We start from the raw sequence: 20,860 nt of genomic DNA, 5'->3' as shown, positions 1-20,860 counted from the left end.
TCTTTGGGTATGTTAAATGTTTCACAAACTTTTATATACATAGATTTTTATAAGAAGTTCCTTCCAAAACAGATCTTTATTTATATAATGGATACATAAATCTATATGATTTTCAGAAAATTCTCTTTTTAAAATTTTATTGATTCCTTGTGAGTTTCACATCATGCACCCCAGTCCTGCTCATCTCCCCTTTCCCTCATATCTGCCCTTTGCTCTTGCAGCCTCCTTGCAAAAAGATAGCACCACAAACAAACAAACAACAACAAAACATAAAAGCATCTCCTTATGGAAGCTGATGTATGTCACAGTACATCCCACAGTACACCCCTCTGTCCTCACATCTTCACTTGCAAATGTTCATTACAGTGAAACATTGATCTGGTTTGAGGTCTCTGGCTTCTGAGGCATCTTCAATACTGGATCCTCACTGGGACTCCTTCCGGTTATACTGGTGTTGCCCTGTGTCTTGGAGATCCTGCAGCTTTGGATCAGCAGGGATGGCCCTTTCACACATCCCAACCACTTACAGATTATATAGATATTGTTTTGTGGGGGCCAGCACAGAGCCTGGATCTGGGCCTGGGTGGCATCCTAGCTAGCTGGCATGCTGGCTGGCTATCCCTTATCTGCACCATCAGGGTGAGCTCTCCAACACTGCTCTGCCTGAGCTGCACAATGCCACCATCTTCAGGAGGCAGAATCAACTCTCCTGCTCTCATGCCACCATAGCTGGCTCACCCGTGCCTTCACCATCAAGGGTAGCACTGCTGTGTTGCCCAGGCAAGGTGAAGGACCTGCTCTCCTGAGTGCTACAGCCAGTGAGGGGGGCAGGGCTAGCTCTCCTGCTCTCATGACCACAGAAACAGCTCTCCCAGCTACTGCAGGTGGTAAGGGGGAAATGGGGAGGGTAACACCCTTTTAAACATGTTACCTCACTCCAGATGAGTGGCAAGGTCAGCTCTCCCACACTCCCACCTTCAGGGCTGGCTCACCTGTGCCTCCAACATCAGAGTCAGCTCCACTATGCTGTCCAGGTGAGATGCAGGAGTGCTGCAGTTGGTTAATGGCAGGGATAGCTCTCTTGAGATCATGACCAGAGATGGCAACGGGAGGGATTGGGGGAGCATCACTTCTGTGCCCATGCCACCTCATGGCAGATGAACGGCAAGGTTAGCTCTTTCACACTCATGCCCAACACACACACACAACGGGCAGCTCCACTGCGCTGCCCTGGCAAGACACAGGGCCTGCTCTCCCCAGTGCTGCCAGAAGTAAGAGATGGGGCCGGCTCTCCAGAGCACCACATCCTGTGAGGAGTGGAGGGCTCTCAGTGGCAGCTCAGGATGGGACCTCACCATGGCCCCAGGTGGCAGGGCTGGCCACTCACAACAGGCTACTCCTCTCCATCCTTGAGTCTCCAGTTCCACCTCTCTTCACGATGCTCAAGCTGCTCCACTTCTCTTTCTTTCCCATCTGACTGCCACCTACTTGTACATTGTGGTGGCTCCCACTCTGGGCACGCAGCTGGTGGGCCCCTATGTGATACCTTCCATCCATGTTGTATGGCATGGCAGCAAGTAGGTATCTATAGCTTACCTGTGTCATGAGCTGGAGGGCAGGTTTGTGGGTGGTCTGGTGGTCTGCAGGTCTCTGTCTGTCTTCTCCTCCTCCTCCTGTGCTGCACTGCCTGGATTTGATTTGGTTTTTATGAGTCCTAGGCATAAGGCAGCTTTGGCCACCAAGCCAGGCATCAAGCTAGGATGAACAAAGGCCTGCCATCTGCTCTGCCCCTGACTGATCTACGAAGACTGTCACCAGCAAGATGTCTCTTTGCCCATTGCGAGTACAAAAGGAGATTCTTTTTAAAACTGCTTTTTAAAAAATATTTCTTTATTTGTATGTATGTGAGTGTTCTATCTGCATGTACACCTGCATGCCAGAAGAGGACATAGGATCACGTTATAGATGGTTGTGAGCCACCATGTGGTTGCTGGGAATTGAACTCAGGACCTCTAGAAGAGCAGACGGTACTCTTAACCACTGAGCCATCTTGCCAACCCCCTGCCAAATATTCTTAACATACAACATTTTTAAATGTAAGGTTTTTTTTTATTACAGTTGGACTATATTTAAATTAATAGAGAAATATGTTTACTCAAGACCTCCATGGTTTTTCCTTTTTATAATGAAGATTATAGAAAATAAAATTCTAACACAATTACGGTGAAAATATTGGTTTATTAATATATATGTAATATATATATATATAAATTGTCTCCATTTATTTTAATTTTACATGATGTACTTACTGCCAAATTGGCTTATAAGTAACTGCTCATGTAAATGAGCTTGGTTCAGCTTCATTTTGGCTCAGAGTAAACTAAAATTAAAAGAAACAAAATAATGAGAAAACACAAAAAGTATATTTAATCAATGCTACACATAGGTAAAACCAATAGGGATGGCTGATGGTCCTAAATCTTTCATTGAGACAATTAACAAGAGTGTTTCAATTTAAAATTTGAAACTTTTTAAATGACAAGATATACATAATCATACAGTTCTGGTCAAGATGTTATCTCCTTAATCTTTATCCCAATTCTGGTTCTATAGCAACGGTCCCCATTGGTTGAGGGTATAAGCTAACTTTAAGCGATGACTGCTTTCACTATCAGACAGTTGGCCTCCCTCGAGATACTAAGCTTTTCTTTCTTTCTTTCTTTCTTTTTTTACATTTTCTTTTTCATTTTTTAATATTTTTATTTAATTTTAATGTATGTGCATTGGTATGAGGGTGTCAGATCTTGGAGTTACAGACAGTTGTGAGCTGCCATGTGGGTGCGGGGAATTGAACCCGGGTCCTTTGGAAGAGCAGGCAGTGCTCTTAACCACTGAGCCATCTCTTCAGCCCCTTCTTTTTCATTTTTTTAATGCACTTTACATCACAATCATAGCCCCCCTCCTCCTCTCCTCCTGGTTCCACCCTCCCTCCCTCCCTCTTCCCTCTTCCCCCCCCCCTACTCCTCAGAAAAGGGAACCCCCCCCCAACCCACCACAGCACATCAACTCACATCAGGACTGAGCGTGTTCTCTTCCTCTGTGGCCAGGTAAGGCAGCCCTGTCAGGGAGAAGTGACTGTAAAGCAGGCAACAGGGATACTAAACTCTTTATTCTCAAGAAATGTAGCTTATGTCTGGGATTTTAGATATGCTGTATTAATATGTAAATAAATGTATAAATGCACACACATTTTAAGGATTTTAATGATATTTTTGACCACTACTCTTTCTTTAAAAAGAAACAAATAAAAACCAGGTTTTCAAAAGCCCTTACTTTAGCCAGACCTATCTAAGAGAAAACTCCAAGTATTTTTAAATTTTCATTTTAAAGCCTACTTTGAGGCTTATGCAGACATCTTAGGATTCACAGATCATCATAATGTTTTATCCTATAGTGATATGTATTTAAAAGTGGTCATCTTCTGTTTTAGTACAAAACAATGATGATGATGATGATGGTGGTGGTGATAAATGCCAAATATCATCCTGTTCTGGATGCCTTACCGTACTTTTGATGCTTCAGAAATATTAAAAAGCAAATACTTTTTCTAACAAAAAGCCATTTCAAGCTATCTGGTGTAACTCAGATCTTTAACAAGTAACTAGTTTTAACTGGGTTAAGAAAACAAGAACCATTAATGTATTCTACCCATGTTTATAATCCTTATATCGCTAAGCTATCATACGTTTTTGTGTTTTAGATACAGCTTCCTGAGTTTTTAATTAAAATTACCTCATTAGAATTGTTTTCTAAATTTTGTAATAATATTGTTGATTAAAGTTTGTTGTAATCATCTGTATAAAAATAAAAATGGTTATAACTAAGTTTAAAATAATATGAAAGACCAGGCATAGTGAGGCATGCCTTTAATCCCAGCACTCAGGAGGCAGAGGCAGGCAGATCTCTGTGAGTTCAAGGCCAGCCTGGTCTTCAAAGAGAGTCCAGGACAACCAGGGCTCTGTTACACAGAGAAACTCTATCTCAAACGACCAGAAGAAATTAATAAATTATTATTAATGATATAAAGGCTATAAAAATTTTGAAGGTTAATTTAATACCCTGAGGTAAATTAATGCTTGTGGTTTTCCATAATAATTTTTTATGTTTTGGTTTTTTGAGATAGGGTTTCTCTCTGTAACAGAGCCTTAGCTGTCTGGGACTCACTTTGTAGACCAGGCTAGTCTCTACAATAATTTTTTTAAAGTAATGAATTGTTCTTAGTCTCCTTTTACTAAATGAACATTTGTGAGCTGTTATTAAATATGTTTTCTTATTGGACAAAGCCTTTACTTTTTAACTCGTCAGCCATTGCCTGTGTATATACCGTTTGGAGAGTAGTGCCTACTTAAATATCCCTATTAAATCACAGAGTGATTGTAAAACTTTACTACTGGACAAATATTTAAATTTGTTTATGAACTTTGGTCTATTGGATAAGCCAATAACAGTATTATAAAAGACTTTTATCTATGATAACTAGTGTTATAAAAGACTTAACTAGGATAACTAATGCTTACATTAGTTACAGGAACATGTCCTAAGCATAAAACCCAGATGATTTTATCAACTAAAAAGAAAAAAGGACATCACATCCAAGGCTCCTGTCTGATTTAAAGACGAGGACTGTGCCAGATACTTCTAACTCGCTCCTAGGAGCTGCAGTTCTCCCACGGCCACTGCAAGCAGGCTTTACGTGGACTGTGGCAATGTGGGCTGCACACATCTTCAACAGCACTGAGAGCTGAGTGCCCTGAGAAACCAAACAATTTCCTCACTACTTCTGTTCTTAATTTTTTTTTTTTTTTTTTTTTTTTGTAATTAGACTTTAAAAATTGCTCATGACACCTACTATTCCACCTGGTATATTTTAAATGATAAAATCCAGTCTTGGTTTTAGTGATGTTACAAGTGAAAATATCGTGTCCTTCATTTGATCATACTTTCCTGTTATGATTATTTGCTTACCCTAAGTGCTCCCCCCTTGCCTTATATGAAACTAACGTTTGGAAGACTCATGTTTTCATTGTCTTTATAATTCAGTATAATTCGGGTAAAACAAACAAAAACAATCTAGTTATTAAGTTAAAGTTGGACTCCATTTACTCTAGCTAGATATACCAAAAAGTTTGGTTAATTCTTGTTCAAATTCTACAGAAGATATAAATGGCTAATAACAACATTCATTGTGTTTTATATTTTAAGTACTGATGTTCTTTATTTTAATTAGCCCTAAAGTGTTCTGTAATATAATTAGCCTGGCTTTGCAATTAATTAAACAATATTTGTATTTAAGTAATAAAAAGACAATACCACAGTGATTTCTTTAAAAGTCTAGTTTCTAACCATTTAAATATAAGTAAGAAAGTTCATAGATTACAAGTAACTATAAATATAGGGAAGCTATATGGGCAATCTCATTGCAAATATATAAATTTTGGTTATTTTAGATGTTTGGTTTGTCTGTAAACTTTACTCCATTGGGCCAAACTGTGTTCTTGGTTACTTAATTTTAGGTATAGTAATCTGTCATATCTAAGTGTTATGTCAGATACAGAGGGTGTAAAAATAATACAAATCTAAGTCATAATGCCTAATAATCTTGACATGATTCAAGAGTTTCTTTCTTAATGGCATTTACTAACTATTCTCTCTCCTGAAAATGGCTGCCATGCCCACTACCCAGCCCCACCTACATCAGATCCTAGGAATGAGCTTCCTTGATAGGAGGGACCTCATAATGTTAATAAATAAGATGTCCCTGTGTGAACAAAGTTCATTGTTCAACAAGAGGAACTGTGAACAAAGTGTCCTAAAGGTGCCATGTCTGCAGAGAGTGGCTGATTGGAATGCCAGTATGTGGAGGGATTGGAATGTTCTAGATCCAAAGACTACTTCCCTTAGCGGGAGTTGGTTCTATCCCTCCACAACAGCCATTTCTTGCTGGGTTAGAACTAAATCTGTGATTACTAGATTAAAACCTTTTATAATCTGTTAATTTTGCAGACTAGCTTCCACAGATCCAAAAGCTAAGAATGTCATCAGACAACATCTTGGACCCATTGAAAAGCTCTCCCCATCTTGCTATAAACCTCTCTCTGATGTACCCACAAACGCATGTTAAGCTTGCCCTGATTTATGACTTTCTTTGTTCTGAAAAACTATAAAAGACATCATGAAAACCACAGCAGACATCATATTTGTTGAGAAAGCTTTAGAGACAATTCTTTTTGAAGTTAGGAATGGGACAGAAATGGCAAATCCATCTTTCCCCCCAATGATTGCACTGGGTGTCCCCACCATTGTAATAAAGCTATAAAACAACAGACAAAGAAACATGAGGCAGGGGATGATGAATTTGTGCAGGCAATGTTGGCTCCATTACGAAACCCAAGAGATGCTGCCTAAGATCTACTATGCCTGTCAGCAGAGCCCAGTGAGCTGAGTAACTGGGAGGAGTGGAGGTCATCGCGTCTCTTTGATGTGGAAACTTCGGACCCATTAAACACCATTTTCTCACCATTTGGTCGGATCTTCTCTGTCCTCTGATCATGCTTATAAAGTGCTCGCACATTTTACTCACCAAATATCCTTTGACATAACTTATAGCTCACTTATTATTCTGTGTGTGAGAGAGAAAGAGAGAGATGGAGGGGGTTTGTGTGAGTCAGAACGCATGGCTTCTGGGGCAGGGATTGTCACTCGGGCCATTAGCTCCCACAGCTATCTCATCGTCCCTTCCTTACAGTTTCTAAATGGCTGCTAATGGTTGGGTTCTTCTGTAGTTATCTCCAAGCGACTTAGCTTGCCGAGTTCTGTTATTAGTTCTTATAGATGTTATGCATTTGAGCAAATGATTTGAAAGTTCATATAGGAGAGTAAAAGAACTGTCGAAATAGTTTCTAAGCAGAATAAACTAGAATACTTACCTCCTGTGCCAGCAATTAAGAGGTGGTATTGTTACCAAAGTATACCAAACAGATACACTAAAAAATTCAGAAATATATCCATTAAAGGTGGAAACTCAACATGAAGAAGAAGAAGAAGAAGAAGAAGAAGAAGAAGAAGAAGAAGAAGAAGAAGAAGAAGAAGAAGAAGAAGGTGGCCTGACAGGCCAGTAGCAAGAAGGATGCACTATTTAACCAAAAAAAAAAAAAATTGTGTGGAGAATAGTAATCCAAATCCCATAGCATATGCACATATATTTCCCAGGTGGGTTGAAGGTCTAAATCTAAAAAGCAAAACCTTAACATCCTAAAAGATAAATGAGATGTTTATTACACCATGGCAGGAAAGAAATTTTTAAGATGAGATTTTAAAAAAATAAATCAAGGGAATTGTTGGCCAACGTATGTTAAAGTTTAAATCTGCTGTATACCATAGTGAAAGGTACTGGCCGAGAACAGTGCATGTTAAAACAAAATACCATTTTTGTATCATTCAGATGGACAAAAATTTAAGAGGTGGGCCATTGATGATTAACTGTAACCCCAGGAACTCACTACTGCTAGGAGTGAAAATTAGCGCAGTCTCCTTGGAGACCAATTGACAGCACTTGCGGCAAGACTTGGCAAGCACGTTGTAGGTGTCGAATCTGGCAGACTGCTGTGAGTGCGCAGGGAGCGTAATGGAGTTCAGGGTCCTGAAAGCACGGGGTTGAATGAAGTGTTTCTAAAGGGTTTATGGGACACCTTTTATGAAAAGTTTAAAGTCACTCATCTATAAGAATCAGATCAAACAAACACATCAGCCTCTCACATTGGTTAGATTCAAGGAGAGAGAAACAGAAGGTGAAAACAAAGAGAACTTCACCCCCAACTGTGTTGGAAGGCAAAATATTAAGAACTGTTCTTGGGCTGGCCATATGGCCAAGTGCTTGCCTCATGACCTGAGGATCCAAGTAAATCCCCAGAACTTATAAAAAGGTGGAACAGAGAACAGACTAGACAAAGTTGTCCCTCAGACCTTCAGATGTAGGCTTTGGCACATGTACCCCCCCATACACACATCACATATACACAACAACAATACATTTTAAAAATTATTATAAGAGAATTGGTGTTTTTTGTTTTTTGGTTTTTTTTAGATATTGGCCATGTACATGTTATATTTTCTTCTATTTTATCTATATGCTTGAAGTGCTTTGTTAGTTTGGTTTAAAGATTTGTTGTTGTTGTTTTTGCTGGTGTGTCTGTGTGTCCACATATGTGCATGTCTGTGTGATACACATACATGTGCCTATGGAGGCCAGGAGAGGGTGTCTGGCCTGTTGGAGCTGGAGTTACAGGTGTTGGTGAGCACCTGCTGAGGGAGTGGGGATCTGAACGCTGGTCCCCGTGGTAGAGCAGCAAGCATCCTTAACCACCGAACCACCTCTCCAACTCCAGTTCTTTTTTAAAAATTAATTCTTCTGAGAGAGATTAAAAAAAAAAAACCCAATCAGTCTTCATTTTAAAGTGGTAAGTAATTGAAAAAAGCATCTAAACTAGTTGGTTTTTTTTTTTTTTTTTTTTTTTTTTTTTTTCCCATTCAGGCATGGAAGTTCAGTGTGTACTGGAATAGTACGTGTTTAGCTTGGGGTGAAACCCGGGATAATGGGGAGGACTGCAGCACCCAACTCTGCTACTTCCTGCATGGTGGATTTATAGAAGTAGCCTGCCTTTCTCTTTCCCTGGTGTCCCTGAGTGTAAAGTGCTGCTTCTATTGTGTACATCATAGAATTGATGCAGGATATGACCCGTTATAGGCATAAAGTACCTCACCGAGCAAGGCCACCCTCTCAGGAGACTGATGGTGGCCTCCCCTTGAAAGGGATACCAGCTACTCGATGCAAAGATGGAGCTTAACTGGGCTTTGTTTAAATTAAGTATTTAAATAGACGCCGACTTTACTGATGGATTCTCCCCTGAGGTATAAAAATCTCTCTCAGATCGTCAAGATTAACCTCTCAAGTTTGACGTGATTCAGTCTCTAGTGAACCTCACAGACAGCTGCTTCAAATAGTTCTGGTAAAGAAACATGACCAGCTATGGATTTACTTTTCAGAGCTAGCTATAAAATCAACAAAAACAAAAAGCAAACTAGATGGCTTCTGTTAAAACAGACACAACTCTGTTTCAAAAATGAAAATTATCTATCTCCACCTTCTGGTAAATGTGGTATCATTCTGTCATGATGCTGACACTTTCGTGCTAGATGAGAAATATTAGCTTTTGCAGCAAGATGCAGATTTAAATTAAGGTCCATTTAATGTTCCACATAAGAATTCCCAATCATTAAGGAGCTTTTTTAGTCACTGTTCTGTTGCTGTGAAGAGACACCATGGCTATAAAAGCAAACTATAAAAGAGAGTGTTTAATTGGAGATGTGCTTACAGTTTCAGAGGTGAGTCCATGGCAGGCGTGTAGCGGCAGGGCCCTGGAGCAGTAGCTCAGAGCTCATATCTTATCCACAGGCAGCAGGCAGGGGTAGGGGAGTGGAGAGAGAGAGAGAGGGAGAGAGAGAGACAGACAGACAGACAGACAAAGACAGAGAGACAGAGAGAGACAGAGACAGAGACTGGGAACAGCATGGGGTTTTGAAACCTCAGAGCCATTCCCCAGCTACCCCTCCAATAAAGACATGCCTCCTAGTCCTTCTCAGAACACTTCCACCAACCAGGGCTCAAGCATCCAGATATATGTGCCTATGGGGGTTCTTATTCAAACAACCACAGGAAGTAAGGCCATTTTTTTTTGAAAGAAGATGCGTGAAGGCGAAGGTTGCAGGCTCTGTCTGGAGTCTTGTAAACTTGGGCCCTGGAGCTGTGCTGCTGACTAGTTCTGACTGAACTGCTGACACCCACTGAGCCTCGGTTTCTTAGTTTATGAGCTTGAGCACATGGGCCTTCTCTTGCAGGACCGGGAAGATCAAATGTGTGGTCCACTCCGCCTCAGGTACAGAACGGTGGCTTGAGTCACAGATCCCTCAGTGTAGGTTGGCTGTTGGCTAGGGTGGGTAAGAAAAGATGAGATAAAAAACTGAGAGCCAAAAATCACTTCATTTCACCTAAATGATAGGTATTTGGGGCAGGGGAGGAAAACAAAACAACCCCTCTGAGAAACAGGGTGAAAAGCCTTGGTCTTCATATGGACAGTCATGAAACACTGGTTTCCTGATGCAGTTACTCGGACTCGGGTTCTGCAGCAATCTGAGTCTGTTTATGCTTGGACTGCTGTGGCCTTTGTTCGTGCTTCCTCTGCACCCTGAATATTTAATACAGGCAGGGCAGTTCCTCATGCTTCGTCTCCCCAACACCTGAATCCCCACTCCTGTCTTTGGGTTAATTAATTAACTTCCAGGACTGAGCAGCCACCGTAAGAAAAGTCAAACTCTGTCTGCTCGCAAGCTTGATAGAGGAGCTACAGCTGAGATTTCAGGGTTCCTGAGTGTCAAGCTCAAAGCTGGGGTACTGACTGTAGGACAAAGGAGGTAAAAGCTGATAACCCCTCGCCCTGTGAATATAGTCTCATAAGTCAGTCTCTTCTTATTCTACCCTTCACTCTGCCCAGCGTCACCCAAATCTGCCTTCCCTCCATTGCATAGGCTTAAAAACATCCTTTATCTAGGTGGGTGATTAGGGGTGGTCTGGTGGTGGGCCACAAAGGGGACAGGGAATCCCAATAGACAATCTTCTTTCGCAGGATAAATGCTTGCTAGCTTATCCTTTAGGGTCCCTAACTGGCTGTTACAGGGAGTTCATGTTTCCATTCTTATTAGAAAACAACCGGGGGTATATGAGAAACATGGGGGGCCCGGGGCCAGACAAGTGAGATTTGAGGTGCCCCGGTACTTAGGCCTGTTTGCCTTTATTTCCACCTTCATGGCGATGCACACAAGCACGTGGCACTCAGGACTGAGTTCACCTCCTATGCTGGCTTTTCTAGTCTCAGCTGGTGACATTTTAATGTCCTCCTACCCGACCCAGTCTCTCGGGCTACATGAAACAGTATTGTCTTTAACCCTCCTCTCCCTCCAAAGCCATTGGCGTGCTTGCTCATTTCCTTCTCTGTCACCCAAACGACAGGATCAAACCCAAAATACGTGTAACTGTCTCCCAAGTCGCCCCGGTTTCCCATTGCCGATTGGGAATAGCTCAAGGCAAGAGACACCATTGGAAATCCATATCATTTGTAATGCTATTAATTCTTGAAATGTTTATGGGCATTTTTTTATCCTGTTAAGATATGCTTTTAGTATGTTGCCCAGGCTTACCTCAAACTCCGAGCAATCCTCCTGCCTCAGCCCCCTGGCGCTAAAATTACTGGTGGGTACTACCATGCCTGGCTTTATGGCTAATTTCTTACCAGATCGTGTTATATCTGAAACCTTGGAGATGCGTCTGTGGAGGACCTCTTGATGAGGACAGTCATCGGCTGTACCATCTCCTAGCCCACTCATATGTACTTGCATCCTCAGCCTTCACTTTTGTGTCTCACAGAGACACTTTTTGAACTCACTGTGGAAGTTATTTAAAGTTCAGAGTTGTTTGTGAGCCTGCCCTGCTCCAGACGCCTTTCCCTAGACTGAAATGTAAGTGACTGGTAGCCAAAGCCATGGCCTCTGAGCTCCTCCGCCGCGAGTCTTACCTTCTCTGTGGCCATGGTCTCGCCGCCCACTCTCCTTGTACACTTGATTCCCCGCCTTGGCAGATGGTCTCACTAAACAGCATGCATTGCCTCCATCTGGGCACCATGTCCACTGTCAACTTCTACTTAACATTCTGCAGTTAACTCTCTTTCCGGCTGTCATCTTGAACTGTCAATGGAAAAGAAGTGATGCTGTTTGCTTGCTATTACAAATAATTCTCTGTTGTATAATTTTAATATGGCTCTCTGCACTTGATATGCAAGCTTTCCACTCACATTTTAGAGACGTGACAAAGGTAGAGAATTAGAGTCCTGGGAGGAGGACAAGTGGGAGGAGCGGGGGTGGGAGGGCAGAATAGCTGTACTCTGGCCTTTCCGCCCCCACATCCGGTGGTGCTCAAGAGCACATTCCTGGGCTCTGGTGACAGCTCAGGGTCTGATGTCTCTCCCGACCTTCAGTTACTTCATCCCTCCCAAAGTTTATTACCTCATCCTCACTAGGCTCCCCTGTTTCTTTCCTGCCCACTCACCACGCTTGGTAAGACTTTCCTGCTGTTTGTCACTGTTGGCATGACATTTCACCATCTGGGAGAGCTTCATGTTTTCTAGAAATACGGAAGCATAACTTGTGCTCTGGCTGAACATTTTTTTAAAAGCAGCAACTCAGTGAGGGCCCAGGCCTTCTCCTACACTGAAGTGTCCACTTAGAGCACCTTTGCTGTTCTCTCTCTAAACTACCTCATCCCCACTGTCAGACTGTAGTCAGAAATCCTGAGGCATATAAATTAGCCCTTCCTTACCCTTGTTCAGAGAAAACTAAGGGAATTATCCCCAACCAAAAGCACTTTCCTAAGGATTGTTGCATAGAGAGATAAAAAATTATATTTTACCAATACCTATTCTGGATATTTTGGTGTGTGCCACTAGCCACAGTGAAGCGTACTTTTCTAATCAGCTTATCCCCTGACCTTGGTTCCCCAAAATTAACTCATGTTCTTCCTTCTAACCTGCAGTCTTTTCCTGGTATATTACCACCATGATTACTCTGTAGAATGCTAATACAGAAGTATGGCTAGAAAAAGCCCAGAATTTTCATGTGCAAACCATCACTGAATAGGACTATAGCCTATAGGGGGGCCCATACTTCCTTAAGTCATTAGTAGCATTATACACCCCTTCCCTAGTAGGTCTCTGGGAGTTGTCCAAATGTATTGTCCATCAGATTGTCTTGATTTTACTATTAATCCTTTCTGCTGCTTCCCATAATGCATGCCACAGGATGTGTCCTGCATGTTCATATGTAAACTTAATGTTCGTGTGTGTGCCTAGTAAGTTTGTGGCTGGGTGAGTAAACAAAACCATGGGGTCAGCTCTCCTGCAGGACATCTTAAACCCTTGCCGATATCTGACGTGGTGACCTATCAAGAGCAAAACGACGTAGCAATCTATAACTCAGTAAAGTGACCACAGGGCCTTCTTTCCTAGGCATCTAACAGGAGGAAGTGTGTGAGGCATCTGCGTTGGAGCATATTTGTGATCATTCGTAATGCAAGCATTTGTGGTCCCATGGGAATCTACTTGGTGATGTGGTCTTTTGTTTTGTTTTCCTTTTAAAAAAAAAAAGGTTTATTTATTTATTACTATATATATACAGTGCTCTGCCTGCATATACACCCACAGGCCAGAAGATTTCACTATAGATGGTTGTGAGCCACCATGTGGTTGCTAGGAATTGAACTCAGGACCTCTGGAAGAGCAGTCAGTGCTTTTAACCATTGAGCCATCTCTCCAGCCCCTGTTTTGTTTTCTTTAAAGGTTCTTCTGGTGCTTTGGATGGTATATAACATTTAGTTTCTTCTGCTTGTAATCTTTAAGTCTTTGGAGATGTTCATACTCCAACCCTCTTGAGTTCTGAGAGTAGAAGTTTGTAAATCCTATTTGTTTGTAGATAAATAATTTTTACTCAAGAGAAATGTCCAGAAGCATTAGTAAAACCACCTAAAGCCTTGGTATCATGGCGAAAACCTGCTCAAATTAACTTACTGCTGCCATAGCAACTCACCCTAAACATTGAGGCTTACAGTGCTAGTAGTCTGTCTTCATGTTTTCAGAACTCAGAAATCTGAAGTAGGTTTACAGGGATTTTGGAGGGTGGAGGGAGGAATGCTTCATCTTGCTTCTACAGGCCACTGATTCCTTGGCTCGTGTCTTACTCTCCATCTGCAAAGCCAGCAGACATGTCCCCCCAGCCTTTCCCTCTCAAACCACTTTCTCCTTTGATCCTTTCTCCCTCATCTTTTACTTACAACAAATCAACTCATGGGCCTGTGACTAGAACAACACAGTCCCTCTACTTCAAGACCCTTAACTTAACCCGTCTGTCTTGTCACACAAGACAGCATCAGTTCCAAGCCCTGGGACAGGGACACCATGGTGGGAGCAGGCGTTTCTCTGTCAACTTTCTCTTTCTTCTCTTGGAATTGATAGAACACCTTAATGTATCTTTGAAGCCTCACAGAAAATAATCCATTTCATTTCGTGTAATACCCCGTATTCTTCAAATTATTCTAATCAAGGGACTCTTTTTTTTTCTTTACAAGGCTCACTTCTTTGTCTTAAAAACCAAATTTATTTTATTTTAAACTGTCTGTCTGTCTGTCTGTCTGTCTGTCTGAGTACAGGTGCCCAAGGGGCCAGAAGAGCCCATCCTTTGGAGACAGAGTTCCAGGCAGTTGCAAGCTGCCTGCTATGGGTCCTAGAAACTAAGCTTGGGTCCTCTGCAAGAGCAGCCATACTGTCCTGTTAACTGCTGAGCCATCTCTGTTCCTGAGTTCCTGTCTTGTTTTGAAGCTTCTCAAGACCCCAGGCTGGCCTCACATTTGTGCTCCTCCTCCTTAGCACAAACACACATCACCTACTCGTTTCAGAGAGAGTCTTGAAGGAGCAGACTTCCAGACACAAATTTCCCTCCTGACTTCTCTGCATCCTCTCTCTGTGCAGACTTTGTACAAACTCATTTGCCTGGGAAGAAGCACAAAGCCAAGGCATGGTGATCTTCCTTCTTTCCATTGTTCAATCATGGTGTTTCCTCCTAGGGAGAACTTTAAAGGAATTTGTGGCTCTGGAGTGGAGGACCTTCCCAGACCAAGAGCCAATCTAAAACTCACATGGATGACATGTCTTTTAATCAAGGTACCCTAACCCACTGTTCCACAAGCCACTTAGAGATGTGTTCGTACTGACACTTTAGTTTTTAAAGATGAATAAATATTGAACTCAGGCTGGTCTTGGTATGAGCACTGTATCTGCTAGAAGAAAATGATCAACTCTTGGAGATTTGTTGTCTCTAGAATCTTCCTTAGATTTCAACTTACTTGAACACTTTGGTTGTAGGGTAATCATGGTGGGTTAGTGAAGTGTTTAGCTTTAAGAACCTATGTGAGATTAAAGCTCCGTGGGTGAGTTAAGTGTGATGAGCCATTATAACCCCAGCACCAAAAAGGCAGAAGTGGAAATATCGCAAGATCAAAGTCAGCCTGGGCTACATAGGCCAGTTGTACTTTGTAGAGTATTTCAACAAATTCAGGATAGGCTTATGTAGACATAGCGTTGTAGGAGTTAAGAAAAAAAACCACACATGCTCTCCTTCATTCACAAAGTGGATAAGGACAAAAGACGTTGGCTGTGGCTTTCCTGAGTTGCATTCAGTGTACTAACCATCCAAGGCATGTTCAGCTCATCATTTGTTGCTATTTCCATTTCCCATGCAGTACCATTCTGGGCCCTCAAGAGCATTAGTGACCTGGGCATGGTGATACACAGAACCTCAGCTCTTGGGAGGCAGAGGCAGGAGGGTCTTAAGTTCAGGTCTAACTCATACTACATAGGAAGGTCCAGACCAGCTACATAGTGAGACCCTGTGTCTTTGTGAGATATATATATATATATATATATATATATATATATATATATATATATATATATATATATATATATATTGTCTTGTATTGTAGGACCATGCCCAGAGCCTTGTGCTTGTTAAGGAATGCTCCTCCACTGAGCTAAATCCCTACCCACTGTGAGACATGCCCCCCCATCTCAAAAATAAAAATAAGCAACTAAATAAGCACATGAAGAGCAAGCAAGGAATCATTGGTTAGGTAACATTTCCCAACAGTGTTCTTTGGACTTTCTCCCAAACTTCTGACATCTAGTGTGTGAGTTGTACATACAGGCAACTGCAAACACCACACAGCAGCTGCTGGCATCTGTAATGTGCCATACTTTCCAAGATCTTGAAAGTGAAAACAATATACCTTAGACTTGGTAAAACGTGGATCCTGAGATTCAGTTAAAAAAAAAATACTGTGGTGATCAACTGTCCATACGTCCCTGGGAATGAGAGTGACTGCTTCTGGTATGTAGTAATTCTCTCTTGTGTAAGTTGCAAAACTGAATAGTTTCCATGGTGCCAGCAGTTATGGGGAACTCTTTGGTAAGCAGTCCGGTCAGAGAGGCCTCACACACGGAGCAGGTCTAAAATGGTAAGATCTGGTCTAGGTGAGAGGAAGACACCTCCACAGGAGGAGGAGCAGGAGTGACATAGAAAGCTCTCAGGACGAGCAGGCGTATGTGAAGAGGGCAGGGCAGAGGGTGGTCTGGCACTGTGGATGTCTGTTTCCTCATAAAGTGTTTGTCTTTATGCTGTCAGGAACAGTGGTGAAACCGACATGGTGGCACACGCCTTTAATCCCAGCGCTCGGGAGGCAGAGGCAGGCAGATATTTGTGAGTTCAAGGCCAGCCTGGTCTACAAAAATGAGTCCAGGACAGCCAGGGCTACACGGAGAAGCCCTGTCTCAAAAAGCAAACAAACAAACAAACCCACAAAACAACAGTGATAACAACAAAAAAGCAGTCATGAGGGCTGTTGAGATTCATCCAGCTATTATGGAGGTGTTTGCCACCAACTCTGATGAACTGAATATAATCTTTGGGACACACATGGTAGAAGGAGAGAGATGATTCCCACAAACTGTCCTGTGACCACAACACACATGCCCACACAAGTGCACAACAGGATAAATAAATAAATAAATGGTTTTTTTTTTTTCAAGATAGGGTTTCTCTGTGTAGACTTGGCTGTTCTGGACTCTCTTTGTAGACCAGACTGGCCTTGAACTCACAGAGATCCACCTGCCTCTGCCTCCCTGAGTACTGGGATTAGAAGCATGCCCCATCATGCCCAGCTAAATAAATGTAATTTAGAGTTAATAAAAAATGTCAGTAAGCAGGGCACAGTGACACGTACCTGTAATCTAAGCACTTGGGAAGATATGGGGGTGTTGTTTAATTAGGCAAGTTGTACACACAGATGTGAGTTTTTACTCTAAGGTAAGTTCACCTTAATGTGTTATACTTTTTTTTTTTTTTAATGTAACATATTCCTGTATTTCTTTCTTTCCCATAGGTCCTAGCGTGTTTAGTTCAAAGAGTCTCGCCCTTCAAGCCCAGAAGAAGATCCTGAGTAAAATAGCCAGCAAAACTGTGGCGAGCATGTTGATCGACGACACCAGCAGCGAGATTTTTGATGAGCTGTACAAAGTCACGGAAGAACACACGCGCAGCAAGAAGGAAGCCCACAAGATCATGAAAGATTCCATCAAGGTGGCGATCAAAATCGGTATCCTCTACCGGAACAAACAGTTCAGCCCGGAGGAGGTTGTCGTTGTGGAGAAACTCCGCAAGAAGCTGAACCAGACCGCCATGACCATGGTCAGCTTCTACGAGGTAGAGTATACCTTCGACACGAATGTGCTCTCCAAGCTTCTGCACGAGTGCAAGGACCTCGCACACGAACTCGTGCGGCGCCATTTGACACCCAGAACCCACGGGCGCATAAACCATGTCTTCAACCACTTTGCTGATGTGGAGTTCCTTTCCACTCTCTACGGTCCTCATGGGAACTGCAGGCCCAATCTCAAGAGGATTTGTGAGGGAATCAATAAACTGCTGGACGACAAGGTCCTCTGAACAGCTTTTCTTCTAGACTTTGCTGTTTCGAAGTTAGACTACCCAACCTTGTCCAGCGAGAATCGAGCAGCAAACCTTTGTTCAAGATGTTCTGTCTTCCTCGTCCCTCTGATGCCGATTCCAAGGCAGGCTTCGGCATGTTTCCTCGCTGAGCACAGGCATGACGTCTCAAGTCTGAATGAACTGTGTTTGCAAGCCCAAAGGACAGTCAACAGTCAACGGTTGTAAGCTGGGGGACTGTTTTGCTCTCCATCCGGAGCTCAGTGCATCTCAAAGCGGAAGGTGTCCTGGGTTAGGATACAGAAGGCACGGACCTGGATGTCACCCCTATTAACCGTGATGCTCCCTGACTACCTCACAGGGCTGTTGTGAGGACCGGACCGGATAACTCACACTCACGGTTTTGTCAACCGGAGACCAGGGAGTGTATACAACAAATAGATGTGGCGTAAGCATCCAGAGTTAATGAGTTTGTTTGTTGTCAGTTGTCATGGTAATCACGGTACCAGAGAAGCTGGCATATGACAATTATGATTTGGGGGAGGGGGTGATAGTCTGGACTGCAGAGCAAGGTGGAGACAAACCTGGCTGATGTACTCTGGGGAAATGAAAAAAAGAGGCGGGGGGAGAGAAAAGGGAGGGAAAAGAAGAAATAGAAGAAAAGAAAGAGTTCCTTGCCTTCTTTGAGAGAAATGAGAGTCAAGGTGATGTTCTCTTAATTCTGCGTGCGGCGCAAGGACACCTGCTCAAGGCTGCAGAGACGGCACTTTTTCTGCTTCTCTCTGCTTTCCCAGACTCCCCAGTTTCCTTTCCAGCTACATGTGTTCAGCAGCCGGTCCACTCCACAGCCTGCGTTGACTCACTTTCTCATTTGTCCCCTCCTTGCGTTTCATCTCACACAGGAAATTTTCCGTTTGTAATAATAGTTTTTAATCTTCCCTAATGAGATGATAAATTCTGTTTTGTGGAATGTCAGGGTTCTGCCCTTAAATTTTTATGTATAATTGATCTGTAGTCATTTTAAGTATCCATTGTGCATAGAGCTTCAGTAGATGTATATATTGTATCATCAAATCAGTGTAATTAGCATATCTATCACAAATATTTATTTTTTTCTGGCAGGAATATTCAAAATCCCTCCCTCTAGCTATTTAGTAATATGTAGCACATTATTATTAACTATAACTACACTATTATGAAACAGAACAGTGTAATTTTCCTATGTAACTGCAACTATCAGCCCCTTCTCTTTTCTTCGCCACTTCTCACTCTGTAATAACTGATGCGCTACCTTTTATTTTTTTAGATAGCAACTTTTGAAATATTTTGTGTTTGTGAATTACAGTGTTTGTTCAATGTCTGTCTTACTTCACTTAACATAAAGTTTTGTAATTTCATCCATATTGCTGCAAATGTCAGAATTTTTTTTTTACAATAAAAAACATTGCATTCTGTTCAAATGTTACTTTTTCTTCTGTTGCTCATCTGTTCATGGATACTCTGAGTCTGTGTCTTAGCTATTGCAAATATTACTGTAATAACATGGGAGTTCCTGTACCTGTTTTCAACACCATTATTTCATTTACTTTCATATATAGCCAATAATGTAGTTCCTGTGTTGGGTGGCAGTTGCATCCTTTGCTTCACAAGGAGCACCCATTCTGTTTTCTTCAATGGCTGTCCTGCTTTGTATCTGCAGCAACAGTATATAAAATTCCCCATTTCCTCCCCATTCTTATCAATATGTGTCATCCTTTGTCCTTTTGATGTTATCATTGTTTCCTCAGAGAAGGAAAAGCTCACTGTGATTTTTGATGTCTATTTTCCTAATAATTAATGGTTTTAATAGTTTTTATGAATATTTTGGCTATCAGTATGCCTCTTTTTGAGAAAATTTTCTTCTTGTCAGTTCCCTTTAAAACTTGGGTTGCTTTTGTACTCTTTGATTATGTTAATAGTAATATATTATTGGAGTGAATGAATAGAGCTGTGTGAGCTGTGGGTGGCAGAGCCAGAGAAGTAGAGCTGCCCAGGCCAAGATCTGAGGTAATTCCAGATGTGGGACATTGAGCTACAGGATTTAATTTCCACTGTTAAAATTGGGTTTGCTTTGATTTTTATTGTGCCTGTGTCTGATTCTTCACCCCTGGACTAAGAAATTTGTAAAGTGTTTGTGATTTTAAAGGGGCCCAAACTTTGGGATCCCAGAGAGACTTTAGGTACTTTAAAGAGACTAAACTTTGAAACACTGTGGGACTTCACAAGTTATACCATGTCTTAAAGTGTGACCCTGATATTAATCTGAGATCCTGAGAGAATCAAAAAAAGAGGAAAGCTTCTGGATTAATGATGATGTCTTAGCGTGTGAATGTTCAGTAGGACAAGGGGTCTGCTGTCTCGGTTGCAGATTTGTCAACTTCACAGGAGCCAGAGTTGTTTAGGAAGATATATATCAAGCAAATACACTCATCAGACTGTAGGCAAATCTGTAGAGCATTTTCTTCATCGATGACTGATGTGAAAGGGTCCAGCTCACTGCAGATGATGCCACCCACGCGTGAGCGGTCCAAGGTTGTATAAGGAAGCAGGCTGAGCAAGCCGTGGAGACCAAGCCAATAAGTGGCATCCATCCATGGCCCCAGCTTTAGTTCCAGCCTCCAGGCCTTCTACTCTGAGTTGGCGCACTTAATTCCCTACATAAAGGACTTTATTCTGTTGGGAGAAATAAGCCCTTTTCTTCCCAAGTTGCTTTTGGTCAAGATGTTTTATCACACCAGTAGAAAGCAAATCAAGAGGTCGGATATAAAGTCCTGTGAGCATATCCTGAGTATACCTTGAAATCCATCCTTTCACAGTTTAGGATTTGGCTGTCTTGAGTCTTTTGTATTTTCATTTTGCATTTAAGGTTTTTTTTTCCTGTAAAGAATTGTACTTGAATTTTAATAGGGGTTACATTAAATCTGTACAGTGCTTTTTGTAGGATGGCTGTTTTACGGTATTAACCCTGTTGATCCATGAGCATGGGACATTTCCCATCTCCTGGTAGAATCTTCAGTGTCCTTTTGTCAGTATCTTAAGAATTTCCTTGTACAAGTCTTTTACTTCCTTAGGTTTATATCATGGTTTTTTTTTTTTTTAAGGCTAT

The 20,860-nt window shown here is 41.9% G+C and overlaps 1 protein-coding gene and 1 non-coding gene across 2 annotated transcripts in view; one reads left to right on the top strand and one right to left on the bottom strand.

Moving 5' to 3' along the window:
* Tnfaip8l3 (TNF alpha induced protein 8 like 3) overlaps positions 1-17,719 on the top strand; it is a 39,387-nt gene extending 21,668 nt beyond the window's left edge. The window contains exon 2 of the mRNA XM_051156461.1: positions 17,153-17,719. Within this exon, the coding sequence (XP_051012418.1) occupies positions 17,153-17,715 (563 nt within the window). The 3' untranslated portion in view covers positions 17,716-17,719. The remainder of the gene's footprint in view (positions 1-17,152) is intronic.
* Positions 1,706-1,848, bottom strand: LOC127198807 (small nucleolar RNA SNORA48). The gene has a single exon (XR_007831854.1). It is a non-coding gene; the product is annotated as a small nucleolar RNA SNORA48 (small nucleolar RNA).
* Positions 17,720-20,860: the final 3,141 nt, after the last annotated feature.

The sequence above is a fragment of the Acomys russatus genome, chromosome 14 (assembly GCF_903995435.1).
Source record: "Acomys russatus chromosome 14, mAcoRus1.1, whole genome shotgun sequence".
Taxonomy (NCBI): domain Eukaryota; kingdom Metazoa; phylum Chordata; class Mammalia; order Rodentia; family Muridae; genus Acomys; species Acomys russatus.
Note: the sequence above shows the minus strand (reverse complement) of the source record. Positions and strands in the feature narration are given on the sequence as shown.